Here is a 13,980-nt window from a genome sequence, read left to right as displayed (position 1 = left end):
TTTGAGAAAGGATTTAAGCATATATGTTCAGGGAGGAGAGAGAGAATGAGTGAATAAGCAAAAATCTGGACAGCACTTAAGATATTAGAGCTCATCCTGCCTGTCCCCATTTCCCCTGGCCTGTGTGTTGGTAGCATTCGCGTTTATGCAGCACGTCATCTGAAAAGGTTGCTGGTAAACCTGTCAGGCCTCAAGTGATTGTTCATTGTATTCAGACAGAAGTCCAATTAAACTAAGGTCGTCTACCTCCGTTTTTCCAGAATTTCTGTATAAACTAGAATCTTTAGGAGAGAAAAAATATTTACGATCTTTGCCACAGTATTGTGCCTGTTGTAATAATTTATTTGCATTATTCCTGAATGTTACACCGTTACGTTTTTGAGGTACTTTTCATCAAAGCGTCAGAAGTAACAGTGTTTTCCAGTGTGTACATTCTGGCAACTGTTTATAATTTCTTTTTAAAGGAAGTCAATTCGATTCTTTGAGGTTTTTGGCCTAAAATTCCTATGCAGAAGTTTTTCCATATTATTAAAAACAAACAAAAGTATGGCAGCAAACTTAACTCTTATCTCAACATCTCTTAACTTTGCAGATCTAAAGACAAACCTATGTTTTTCTTCTTCTAATTTGATGTTTTCCCCCTAATATTTTCTTAGGTGCAGAGAGAGCTAGCAGCTGTTATTGCTTTGAAAGCAAGGAAGTCTGGTGAGTAGTCTTTCATGGGGCTGGAGGAAGATTCTGATTCTTTGGGGATATTTCACATGTCATGTGGTTGTGAGCAGTTGAACGTATCCTGGGAAGATTTGGTCCAGAAAGCATATCTCCATTTGTTTTAAAAAGTATTTATTCTGCTGTCAAAATAGCACAGGCATATATACAGTTCTTTCAAATTTCACTGCCTGGCTTTATTTCATGCTTCAAGGAAAAATGAAATTCAAAATTCAAAATGTGTTTGCAGCCCACTGCAAGCATGGGTCTAGGTACCCAGCAAAAGAAAGCAAACCACTTTACATTACTTGTCATAATGACAGAGGAAAATAGATAATATAATGGTGGTCTCTGTTTTATATTTCTCATCTCAAAGTGGCTTCTTAAAAAAATAATTGAATTGTCTAATAACATTTCATAGCAAGCATGTTTCATAGGAACTGATGGTATGGATCCAATTCCTAATACCTTAGGAAGCAATCCGTGAATATAATAAGTGGAAAGGAAAAGGGAGCTCTCAGCTACATCTTGAGGAGAGAAAGCCATGTTTTGCCGAAATTCAGTATGAAACAGACGCTCAGTGAGGTAGAGAACCCTTGCATTGAAAAGAAGAGTAGCAGGAGGACCCTCGCTGTTCAGAGGAGGCCGGTGCTGAATGGAATGGCAGACAGAGGGGAGGGGCTTCATGGAGAATGGTAAGCCAGGCTAAGACTTTGCAGGTGAAAGCACTGTGACAAAGTCAGAGAGTTGCCACGGTTTGAAGAAATGCCTGCAACAGAGATGTCTTCAGAACAGAAGTCATACATTTTGCATCTTCCTTTTTCTAGCTAGAAGCGAAAACTTTGCTTTTCTCTCGGTGGCTTTTGGGATCAAACACACCTTGTTGTGTTTGTACTATGTTGATTTGGCTGTTGTAGAGGATGCAGAGCCTGGATACTACAGAGGTGGTGGAGAAGAAATGCGAGGCACAGCGATGCAGATCCGCAGCACCCAGGCAGTGGGAATGGCATTAGATCGTGGATGTTTGCATAGGTGGAGGCCAAGAGGGAGAAGGGACACCAGTATACAGGTTGTAGGAGGGGAATCTTAGAAAAAAAATTGTGCTAGAGCTGATGTAGTATCCCACAACCGTAAGGAGACAAAATTTACAGTCTGTGTGAGTTGGGATGATAGTGCCTTGGAAGATAGATTTATTTTTTAAGTTTTAGAAAAAGTTGGGGAAATAATAAAATACATATACTCTGTTATTGCTGGAGCAAAATAGAACAAGTAAATATAGATGGGGCTGGAGAAGGAGGTGGTTGCTAATTTACACAGTGTGGGCTGGGCAGGCCCCTTGAGTAAAGACCTGAAGTCACTGAGGGGTGAGCCCCATGGACGTCCAGGCAAGAGCATTGGACAGAGGTGTGCAAAATGTGTGTAGAGAACAGCAAGGAAGTGAAAGTGGCTGGAGCAAAGTGAACAAGGCAGAAAGAGGTAGATTCTGGACGTCAGGCTGAGAAGTTTGAACTCTCTGGAGGTGAAGAGAATTGAGGAAGCGTCAGCAAGCCCCACACACAGTGGACTGTGCAGAGTCAAAGACTGGTATGCAGTTGACTGTTATGCCATGAGGTTAGCATCTCTATTTTCCTTACTTATTTCATCCGTGGAGCTTGGAATGTCAAGACAACATTGGCAACTTCTCAGGGACAGAGTGAAACACAAATATATCAGGAATGGGGATGTAAATTCATAGTTTTATTTTGTCAAGTTCCATGAAAACCCCTACTGGTAATTTTTAAACTGTATTGAATTTATAGGTCATTAGATAAATTGGCACTTTGGAGATAAGCATTTCCATTCATGAATCTAGGATTTCATTCCACTTTTTTCATATCTTCAGTACTGTCTTAAAAATGTCTCCTTAAAGCTTTGTACATTTTTTTGCTTAATGTATTCTTTGGCGCCTTTGGTTACTGTTATTTTTTTGGCTTCTGGTATTTTTAGCTTTTTTTTTTTTTAAGTGAAGGTTTCTGTCTTTGTCTTTCATGACAGTTTTTCTTGAAATAAACTTTACCTTTTAGAGTAGTTTCAATTCACAGAAAAATTGAGCAGAAAGTACCCAGTTCCCATATACCCTGTGTCCCCACATGCCCTGCTCCCTTACTGCCAGCATCTCAGAGGGGTATATTTGTTATAATCAATAGCCTGTGTTGACACATCGTTGTCACCCACGGTCCATAGTTTAGGGTTCACTCTTGGTACTGTCCATTTTATGGGTTTGGACTAATGTCTAATAACATGTGTTTATATTATAGTATCACATAGAATCACTTCACTGCCCTTATGCTCTACCTATTTATGCCTCCCTCCCCCATATTCTGGAAATCACTTATGTTATTGTCCCCATAGTTTTGCCTTTTCCAGAACATCACGTGGTTGGAATCATAGAGTAGATAGTCTTTTCAGATTGGCTTTGTTCAGTCAGTAATAGGCATTTAAAGTTCATCCATGTCTTCTACTAACGACTTGATAACTCATTTCTTCCTAGCTTAGAATAATATTCCGTTGTCTGAAAAAAAAAAAAAAAGAATAATATTCCGTTGTCTGAATGTACCGCAGTTTATGTATCTGTTCACCTGCCAGAGGACATCTTGATTGCTTCCAGGTTTTGGTAGTTATAGATGGTATAAATAAACCTTGTATAAACATCCGTGTGTATGTTTGTATACAGGTTTCATCTACACAGACACCTCCATGCACACATAGTTTTCAGCTGCTTTGGTGAGTAGCAAAGAGTGTGATTTCTGGACCGTGTGGTAGGAGTGTGTTGAGTTTTGTAAGAAGCTGCTTCTGGTGACTACCTTCCCGAGTGGCTGTGCTCTTTGCGTTCCCACCAGCAGTGAACGAGAGTTCCTGTTGCTCTGGATCTTCACCAGCATTTGTTGTCAGTGTTTCAGATTTGGTTGCTTTAGTTTGCATTTTCCTGATGGCATGTGATCTGGAATATCTTTTCATGTGCTTACTTGTTATCTTTATATCTTCTTTGATGAGGTGTCTGTTAAAGTCTTTGATCCATTTTTCAGTCAGCTTTCTTGTTTTCTTGTTGAGTCTTAAGAGTTCTGTATATATTTTTGATGATTGTCCTTTTTCGGATATATTTTGCAGGTGTTTTCTCCCAGTCTCTGGCTTGTATTCTCATTCTCTTCACGTTGTCTTTGAAAGAGCAAAGATTTTTAATTTTAATAAAGTCAGGCTTATCTTTCTTCTCTTTTGGATCCTGCCTTTGGCGTTATAGCTAAAAAGTCATATCACACACAAGATCATCTAGGTTTTCTATTATTACATCCTAGAAATTGTATAGTTTTGCGTTACCTTTAAGTCTGTGATCCGTTTTGAGCTCATTTTCATGAAGAGTGTTAGGTCCGCATTTAGGTTCTTTTACGTGTGGGTGTGTGTGTGTCTAGTTGTTCGAGCAGCACTTGTTGAAAACACTATCCTCCTTCCATTTTATTGCCCTCTCTCCTGTGCCAGAGGTCACTTGACTGTATTTGTGTGGGTTTATGTCTGGGCTCTGTTCTCTTCACTGCCCTGCTTGTCTGTGCTTTCGCCAGTGCCACCCTGTTTGGGTTACTGTAACTTTACAGTGCGTGTTGGTAGGGCACTGTCAGCCTCCCAGCTTTTTCTCCTTCAACATTGTTCTGGCTATTCTGGGTATTTTTCCTCTCCATATATACTTTGAATCAGTTTGTTGATCCACATCTGTTATCTTTTCTAATTGTTTATTTTTCCTGCATGAGAATTCTTGTTTTTGTTCCTATCAAAAGTGTTGAACTTAAATGAATTCTAATAGCTAGTTTTAAAATTACCTGGGGTTTTCTTTATAGGCAAATACAGTGTCTATCAATTATGACTATTTTATCTGTCTTACCAACCCAAGTAACTCCCCTTTTTTCCCCTCATGCTATTTCATTAGCTAGGGTCCTGTGATACATAAATTGAATAATAAAAAAGATAGTTAGCATCCTTACTTTGTCCCTGACAAAATTAAATAAGTTTTCTGACTAGAAAAATAGAGTAAACAAAGAAGATCATTTTTAGAGAAAAACAGACTTTTCTGTGCCATATTCCCCAAACTACAACAAATTTGGGAAACCGTCTAGGGGCAAAAATAACCAAGATGATATTGCAATATTCAAAGAATCCAAATGTGGACTTCAGGAGACAGCCACCTGATTTGTCCCACACTTCTGCTGCTGCATTTGGCCTTGAGAGTAGATGGAAAATCATAGCGGCAAAGTGTGAGAACCTAACTCCTAAGTATGGCTTTGGTTCCTTTATCAGATTCTAACTGAGCACCTGCTCTAGGGCATTGGCGGCACGGTGGTGAGCAAGGACAAATACGGCTCCCTGCTATTTTAAAATCACGTTGTTTATTTCAGAGATAAATAAACGTGAGTAAGTCAATGGCTGTCTGAAAAAGGATAATGTATTACTATGTAGTTAGGAGGTGATAAAATGAACTGTTAAACACAGCCTTAATTAAACAGAATTTTAGCTGCAGAATGGTGCTTTCTGTATGCTCATTAAAAAAAAAAACTATTTTGATTTTTTTAAGGTAGAATAAGAAGAAACTGGTATACTTCTAATAAAAAAAAGTATTGAAATACTAGTTGGCACATCTGGGGCTTGACAAAAGGAATTGATTGCCTTAATATCTGTCTTGCAGTAGAACTGTTAATTAGGGCTCAGGTGGTCATGCCAGATTTACGTCTCTCTGTGAAGGGTTGTTAAAACAAGAATTAGTATAAAGAAAGAGTTTTTTGGTTTCAGCTGTCCTACAAACAGAAATAAAAGTAATTGCCAATTGATAGATTATATAGATGACTCAAGGATCTAGCTTTGTAAAAAATCTATTTTGTTGTAATTTTCTAAGAAGCCATTAGGATGAGTCTTTAAACAGTTTTCTCCTCTAAATGCTAACCTTAGTGAATATGAATAGCATTTTAAGGCTTCACACGGTTAACACAGATATCCTTGCACTTGTTTCTTTTTTGTTGAATTGCTGATTCTACTGCTAATTGTTAGAGTCTTAGGAACATTTTCTTCCCCCTTTCAAGGGAATCCACAGCCAAAGCATGTTTAGCTCTCAGTATCTTTAGATTAGATGAAATTTGTGCCATGGTGGGCTTTTATTTCTGGAAAGCCAGAAATCTCATATTGGTAAACCTCTTTGGCAGTTTTTATATTTCACTCTCTCTCCTAGTCCATACCTAGTGAAATGTTTTAAAACTAAGTATCGAGGATATTAATGTTTGGAAAACACAGAAGAGGTTCTAGACTCTGTTTGTACCATTAAATGTCTTTGTGACTTTGGTAAAGGGATTCCAATTTGTATTGTATCATAAGGGGGTGGGTATAGAATGTAGGAACCTTCGTGATTCCTTCCAGCTCCAATATTTAATTATAATAGTATTTTCATTAATTTCTTTCATTATCCTTAATGGAGTCACAACCTTGGGAATGTTTTATTCAGGACTCTTAGGGACAAGTGAGAGAAAAATAAACTGAAAACCACAAAGGCTCAGGGCATCTGTGGAGCTAATCAGTCTCAGCAGGAGAGAACCTCTTTCCTGGTAAGGCCCACGGAGGTCTCAGCGGGGACTTTGCTGGAAGGATGGAATGCCCATCTCTGGAGCAGTGGAAGCTTGGATGGAGGGCAGGATACAGAGGTTAAGTCCCACGAACTGAGGGTGGGGCAGGTGTGGCTCCCCAGAGAAAACCAGCAGGAGAGGGATGGCTGCTGGGGCAGAGTGCTCACCACAGGAGGAATTGCTTGTATTGTCTGAATCTCGTGATTCAGAGAGGATTTAGAGGGAAATGTCGTGCCTGAGAGTACACAGGTTAAGGCTGCAACCAGTGCAAACCCAGGCTTTCCAACATCCAGTCTCTAGTTTTCCTAGCTACGCTGCGTCCCCTCCCTTGTTATTATGGGGAGTAAAGATTTGGTTTATGGAAAGGCATTCACATTTTCTACTTTTGTTTCTGGGAATGGAAAAGAATCGAGTGAAAACTTACATTTTTCAAGCAGTAAATAGCAGCAATTTTCCCCCCTCATTTTCAAATAAATTAGCCAGGGATTCAGGTTACCATGTTATTTTTGTACCAAGATATTTTATTATTTCTTTGGGATGTTAAATATATATATAAAACATAAAATTGTATAAAATAGTTTTACCTACTGTGTTTAGTTTTAGCTTTTAGAAACATTATTTTTAATAGGCCGGAAAGGATGAGAAGGAAGCCCGAGTTTTACATTCACGTTAAATTATTTCTCCTGGCCTCAGAAATCCTCTTTGTTTGTTCAATCATCTTTGATTCCATGAAATTAAAAGACGCTTACTCCTTGGAAGAAAAGTTATGACCAACCTAGATAGCATATTGAAAAGCAGAGACATTACTTTGCCAACAAAGGTCCGTCTAGTCAAGGCTATGGTTTTTCCAGTGGTCATGTATGGATGTGAGAGTTGATTCCTATACTCAAGCTTAAATAGGCATTTGAATGGGTATGTGATTTCTCCAGCTTGGTTATTAACATTTGCTGTATACTGAACGGTGTGTTTGTAAAACATTCAACAGGTGACCGCGGGATCTGGTAATCTGGGTGAACCCATCAGACAAGTTGAGGGCCTTTTATTATCTGGCTAAATTCCTAGCTTTGAAGATCTACTGCTGGTAACAGTCACTGGTCACCAATAACTCGTTACAAGAACTTAAGCAGTTCTAAGCCCCTTTGTGAGATTGGCAGGGAGTCAGTGCTGACAGGAAGCTCTGCAGAGAGGGTTGAGGTCTGACACAATTGAAGGGACATGTTCTCCTTCAGGGCAGAAGCTTCCCACACAGAAGACATCCCCATCGCTTTGTCATGAAAAATGAAATAGATGGACTGATTATTTTTAACAGTAGAGAAAGGTTTCTCCCTTCTGCACCTTTAGAAAAAGAAAAATAACCATTAAGCCAATGGAATTGCTTCTACTTTTATGGTCCTCTAACTTTTTACTTTTTATTTTAATGGAGCACAGTGTTTGACTTCATTCTCTCATGAACACATTGCTCATAAAGGAGAACGCACAGTAAAATGGGATTTTAGAGTGGATGGTAATAATAAAATTAAGGGCCATCAAAGGCAGACTTAACGGCTGGTACAATTATTGCTATCTCAAACCCCTTTCTGGTTTCTTGTGATTAACTTGCTATTGAAAAAATTTTAAATGCTTTGAAAGTATTAATAAAAGCTGTAGTAATCCTGTCTTGAATAGTTTTTTTCCATCTAATCTCTGAGTGTGCTAATAATGTTCAAACTAGAAAATGCTAGTTTATAACGACAGAGGTCTATTGGCTGTATTCTACGCAGTTGAGATATTATGCTTTATTTTTAGTGGTATTTTCAACCCCTTAAAAATTTAAAGTCTTCCCCACCCTGTCTTCACAGGGCGCCCCGTCTCCTCTTGGAGCTGACGTTTTCACATGCTTTGTGTTGTGTCCTCTTCTCCTTTGCCGCCTTCTGGATGTTGAGCCGGCAGGGCCATGGCTCTCGTTCGTGGTCAGCACAGACCCACACCGATTGTCTTGTTAGCCCCACTAACAAATGTGCTATTTAGCATTTGTCAACCAAGAGGAAAGAAGTAGCATGTGTTTTCCCCCAAAATCATCAACACGACATTCTGGTCTTCCTGATTGATTGAGGATCTAGGATGTTTTCCTGAGAAGAGAGAGCTTTGCCTAACACCATGCTGATTGTTGAAGTTTGTAAAAATCTCCCCCTTCTCGGTGCTATAATAACTCCTTGTTCTAATATTTCCAGAGGCTCTTCTGCCAGCTGACGGATTTTGTACATTCACATCCCGTCTCCACCAGTGCATGTTCTTACTAAACAGAGATCAATTCAGTGGTTGACAAGTTGTATCTTTCTTTTTTATTTAATGGCATGAAACCATAATAAGAGTCTTGAAACAGTCATTGTCAATGCAATGCAAAGTTAAAACTTACTTGAAAATGTAAAAATCTTCCTATCAAGAAAATAATAGCATCAATAAAACCCAGAAACAATTGAAAATGCATGAGGCAGATGCTTTGTAAATTTTTTCTAACTCTCCCACTGGGATACGAAGAAAATTGCCTTTAAAAAAAGAATCCCATGACACTGTCTTTTGTAATTAGAGCTATTAAGTCAAAATGATAAATAACCATTCAGTGACATACCATAAAAGAAAATAGCTCTTTGCCCTGTTTTCTCCTGAATAGCAAGGTATCTGAGAGCAACCAGCATGGAAGTTGGGCTCTTTTTAACCCTGAGGGTTACTTAGAATTTAGGAAATTAGAAAGGCAAGATGATTTTCTTTTTCCTCCTTCTACATGGTTGTGTCCATTAAGAGAGTAAATGGAACTGATTTGCCAAGGAGGTGAAGAATGGTAATAACCACAGCAGAGTGTGCGTGCGAGTGCAAGGTTTAGAGGCCTTTGTTTTTAAAAATGCACTGCAGAAACTCTTCAGTGAAGGAAGGTAATGTTTATAAGGCTCAGTAGACAAAGGTATTTATCACTCCAATGGGAGCTTGTTCTTGTTTTAGGGAACCAGATACCGGAAGGGGGAACTGAGCACTGATGCTCTCTGGTCTCATGTGGTCCAGGACAATGATTTTACACCATTCAGATTCTTAGCTGTTATTGCCTGTGTCTTATAAACGTGGCCAAACCTTGGGAAACCGTTTCCTGCGGTTTGGAGCAGAGAGTTGGGTGGAAGGTGGGACAGACATAAAGTGGGGACTCCAGTTTTCTGTTTGAGCATGGAAAGCTGGCTGCCAGCACTACAGCTCCTGGGAACGTGTTTTCTTTGAGCAAACTAGATGAGTGTAATGAGTGTACCCTGTGCATAAATTCAATATTCATTCTACACACAAGGTCAAATGAAAGTTAATGACCATTTGCACACCAGAGATCTGAAACCCACATTTTATTTCTTTCTCATAATGACTAAAAAGGATAGCAATTTATATTTAAATTGATTTAAATTTCAAAGCATAAACACAGAGGTCTCCATGGTACCCTTTTTTAGCAGTGAAACTTCCTGGTAGGGCTCAACTTTCATAAAAAATTCAGTCCCATCCCATGCAGGCTCCCCAGTGTGGACCATTTTTTTGTTTTCTGTGGAGCAGCCCTGTTCCCACCCTGCTGGGTTAGCAACACCAAATTAGAGCCCAGCAATGCAATCAGAACCACTTTCTTTAATGATTTAGGTTTTGCATTTGTTGAGTTAATTAGCTGATGGAGGCAACTAATGGGTGTCTTTAATACACTGTTGATGGGGTGGCTTCTCTAGAGCCTGCCGGCTCCTTTGTTCTTGGTCTTCTGGGGTTTCGGAACTGCTTCCCAGAAGAACATATGATATATGCCACCCTGAGTCTGGAGGCCAGCCTGGGAGGCTAGTATGCTAATTACCAAGTGCCCCAGAAGGACGAGCATCCACTTAAAACCCTGTATCTGACTAATTCTGTGTGTTTGAATGAAGTTTTACATGGAGGGGGTCGAGGTGCATGGGTAAGGAGGGTGGGGAGAGTGACCTGTGATCCATTTTTACAGTTAAAAATGCTGTGATTGCTTCTCTGTATACACCCAAGCTACAAAAGAAAAGCAGTTGGTAGGTGTTTTAAAATATTAGAATAGTTAAGGAAATATTACAAGAACGAGATGATGGGATAATTAAATGGGAAGGTATATTAATGGCTAAAATGGTGTCTTATGAACTAAAATATTCCTTAAGTAGAGGAATCCTTGTTGTATGCTGTTCTTACAAAGTTATGAAATTCTGTGGTCTGGTGAACACAGTCAGCTACCAAAATCTGGCAGTCTTGGACATGCAGTCAGAAAATCTGGGCTGTGTTCACTCTGGCAAGTCACTGGCTCCCCTCAGCCTCAGGTTCTTCTTCTTCTTCTTCTTTTTTTTTTTTTAAATAAAAGGAAGAGGCTGGGCTTGGTTGATGCTGGAGGGCCATGCTGAGTCTGCAGGTCATGCCCTCAGGGCCAAGTATTAGGTGGTATTCTTTGCTGTCTGTTTAGGCAGAATGTAAGAATAATAACTGCTGATAACTTAGTATCTTTTCCAAACATTTTTTCATTTTTTCCTTAGTGAAGATCTGCAGATGGGCCCCTCCCCCCACCTTTTTCAGGGAACATTTTCTGCTCTCATTTGTATTGACAAGTAAGCACACTCGAGGGAAATCTTTGTCTTGGCCACATGACCCAGCTATTGTCCATCATTCGTCACATTAAAAGTCTAATTGTATAAACAGCCATGAAAATGGAGCTGTTTTCAGTAAAACTGAAAATGACAGGCACAGTGTGTGTAAATATAAGTTAAATAATGTGCCATAGTATGTAATGCAAAGTACACAATTTGATTCAACTGAATTATATTAGAAAAAGTGAGCCAGTTATGATAAAAGTGAAATTTATGTCACATACTGTTCTTTCTGCTTAATGTGACACATAAGTGCTTAACATCTGACGATTTCTTAATCAGACATTGTCTTTGTAAGTGGACAAATTGTGGTTCTAGTCACTTGCAATTTTCAGATAGTTATAAAAATATTGCATTTTAATACTACAGTGATATCTGTTTTTGGAATGAGATTGATGATAAAAATTTTGGAGACAATGAAGACTTCTCTTTACAACTTCAGCGATACATTTTGACATTAGTCTTTTTGGTTGGAGATGAGGAAACAGATGGATAGATTATTTTTTTAAATAATTTTAGGTTTCCTTCTGAATGATTGCATCAGAATTCCTGCTTAACTAAATAAAATTTTGATTTTCTAAAGTTCCTTAAGTTGAGTTGGACAACTGCCCAACTTTACAGTGTTTCTTGACCTGAGTGGAAATTTTGTCATGTGAATGGTAACAGAATTAAAAGCTTTCATGCATTGGCAGTAAAGCCTTTGTAAACGAAGAGAAGTACTACCAAGCTTTATTTAGTGGGCAGACTCAGGAATAAGCAAATACTCCTACTGAAGTTTCTATACTGAACTTACCAGAAAGACCTTTGGGTCAGGGAGGGAGGGCCCACTAGTTTAAAGAGGAAGTGAATTTAACCTTGGCTGTAAGTGAGTGCACATGATCCACAGCCACATCCTGATAAGTTGTGGGCAGGACCCCAAGTTGACAGGACTAAAGGGATTGTCTGCTTCTCCTTTTGCCAAAAGGGGGCTAACTTCTGTGTGTTGCAAATGCAGATACAGAATAGAAACAAAGCATTTGCTTTAAGACCTATTAAAATTAATGGAGAAAGTTTATATCTTATCGTATTATTGTTTTCTGGTAGAAAAATGACTGTGAGAAATTTGAGATTGAGGTTATCTTTATACCATTAGAAACAGTTGGAAGCTTTTAGAAATGGTGCCCATTTTTCTTCCACTCTAGCTGAAATAGAAGAGCATGACAGATATGATTGCCATCTTAGTTCTTATGTTTCTGTTTTCTTCATTTCGATTTTTAGTTTTGTTTTCATATGTTTAGAAGGCCCATTTCCATATCCTAGTTCTGAAGGTAGAGCGAGGTAAAGGTTCTTTTCTTCGGCCTGAGGGAGGCCTTATAGAGCAAACACAAATTTATCAAATAGTAGTAAGAAAATAAATTTCCACCTTCAGGTAGGGGGAAGTAGCAGGGATTAGAGGTCATCCATAGGCCCTGGCTGGAACCCTCTCTTGCTACAGTGGAGGAGGCTAAGGGTGTTGTCCCAGCACCCAGCTGCCCTAGGGAATGTCTTTCCACCTTGTCTGGTCAGGGAAGGAGCAGATTTCATGCTCTGCTCTCATGGTGTTAGAGCAGCACCTAGGCTGTATAGGCTTGGTCACTGGGCACCTCGGACCCTTCAGTCATCTGAGTCATCACTGAAACTAATTACTGGTGTGGAATTCAGGCTTATCGTTTGTACCCAAATCCAAGTTGTTGAAGCTGCTTCATTTTGCTACTAACATTAGGCCTACTTAAGTCAACTAATTTCAGGGTTAACCTTGTAATCAAGAGGACAGTTTCATCAAAATATTACCTTTATATGAGTGGTTCAGGTCCTTCTAAGGGAGTTTTCCTGGGGCCTGCTTTAGTGCAGTTATTCATTACCTTGATACTTCAAGAAGAAAGTCAGACCAATAAAACAGCCTGTAGTTTCTATCAATTGTATATGACAAAGCAAAATACATAGACTTTGATTTGAGAGGAGAGATGGCTGGCTGAGTGCCGTCAGCGTGGATGTGGAAAGGAGTCTGGCTATCAGCCAGCGCTAGTGCTGTATCAAGACTTTTTTCTTTCCACATATATCTTGGCTAGGTTTTCTTATCTGGTAATCTTATGAGATTAGTTTAGGAACCATTAGAGCACTTATACTAATACTCAAAAATGGCAACAGATTGTCAGAATTATTCACTGTGGTGAAATGTAGATGGGAAATGCTTTCTTCTTCGTTTTCATCAGCTGTGCTGTATGGTCTTACCTAGTGCCAGTGAGCTTCTAGATCTTACCTGTTTCTGATTCAAACTTTCTTTGTGGTGAGCAATCTGTTCAGGATGTTGGTCCTGCCTGAGTCTGGTTTAAATCTCCCTTCTTGGGCCACTTAGTTTCTGGCATGAGAGGCCCTGTGGTGGCGTGGGCTCCTCTGATCTCTGAAGCAGTGCCCCTGCCACTGCTGCAGGCCTGGTGGATCTGCAGGGGGCCTCTGCTTGCTGTGGTATCTGCAGCGGCAGTTAGGGGCCCAGGGCGGCTGGCTCTGTGTCTGGACCTTCCTTGGGCCTCTGGCCCCATACTGCCTCTTGCTGGAGCTGTAACCCCCACTGCTTCCCTGCTACAGGCTCCAGGCAGCCCCTGGATGAGGGCACTTCCACTGCCAGCCCCTCTTCCTGGGCCACAGAGGTACTTCTGAGTCCTTTCAGACTTCCCAGCCAGGGAAGGAAGAGCAGCTCAGAAAAGTAAGCCCTACCCCTTGTCTGCTCCAAGCCTTATGGTGCTCACAGATGATCCCCTGTGAGTGTGCTGGCCCCGGGTGGGGCTGGGGTAGGGTTCAAGGCCGTCTCCCACTGTGTAGGTGTGCTAACCAGCACTCCCATCCTTAGCGTCCCCTCAATCATCCACCCACCCAAGCCTCAGAGCCAAGCCCACCGGGGAGCTCAGGCCCACTGTTCTGACCTGTTTCTGCTTCTTCTTTCTGCTGCCCCATCCCATGATCCACTTGTAGCAACACAG

The 13,980-nt window shown here is 40.2% G+C and overlaps 1 protein-coding gene across 3 annotated transcripts in view; it reads left to right on the top strand.

Moving 5' to 3' along the window:
* RAPGEF5 (Rap guanine nucleotide exchange factor 5) overlaps positions 1–13,980 on the top strand; it is a 256,592-nt gene that overhangs the window by 115,529 nt on the left and 127,083 nt on the right. For all 3 annotated transcript variants that reach the window (XM_070787582.1, XM_070787581.1, XM_019958533.2), the window contains exon 7: positions 657–705. In XM_070787582.1, coding sequence (XP_070643683.1) covers positions 657–705 — 49 coding nt within the window. The remainder of the gene's footprint in view (positions 1–656; positions 706–13,980) is intronic.

This window comes from Bos indicus, chromosome 4 (assembly GCF_029378745.1).
Source record: "Bos indicus isolate NIAB-ARS_2022 breed Sahiwal x Tharparkar chromosome 4, NIAB-ARS_B.indTharparkar_mat_pri_1.0, whole genome shotgun sequence".
Classification (NCBI taxonomy): domain Eukaryota; kingdom Metazoa; phylum Chordata; class Mammalia; order Artiodactyla; family Bovidae; genus Bos; species Bos indicus.
The sequence above is the reverse complement of the archived record's forward strand: the minus strand, read 5'-3'. Positions and strand labels throughout refer to the sequence as shown.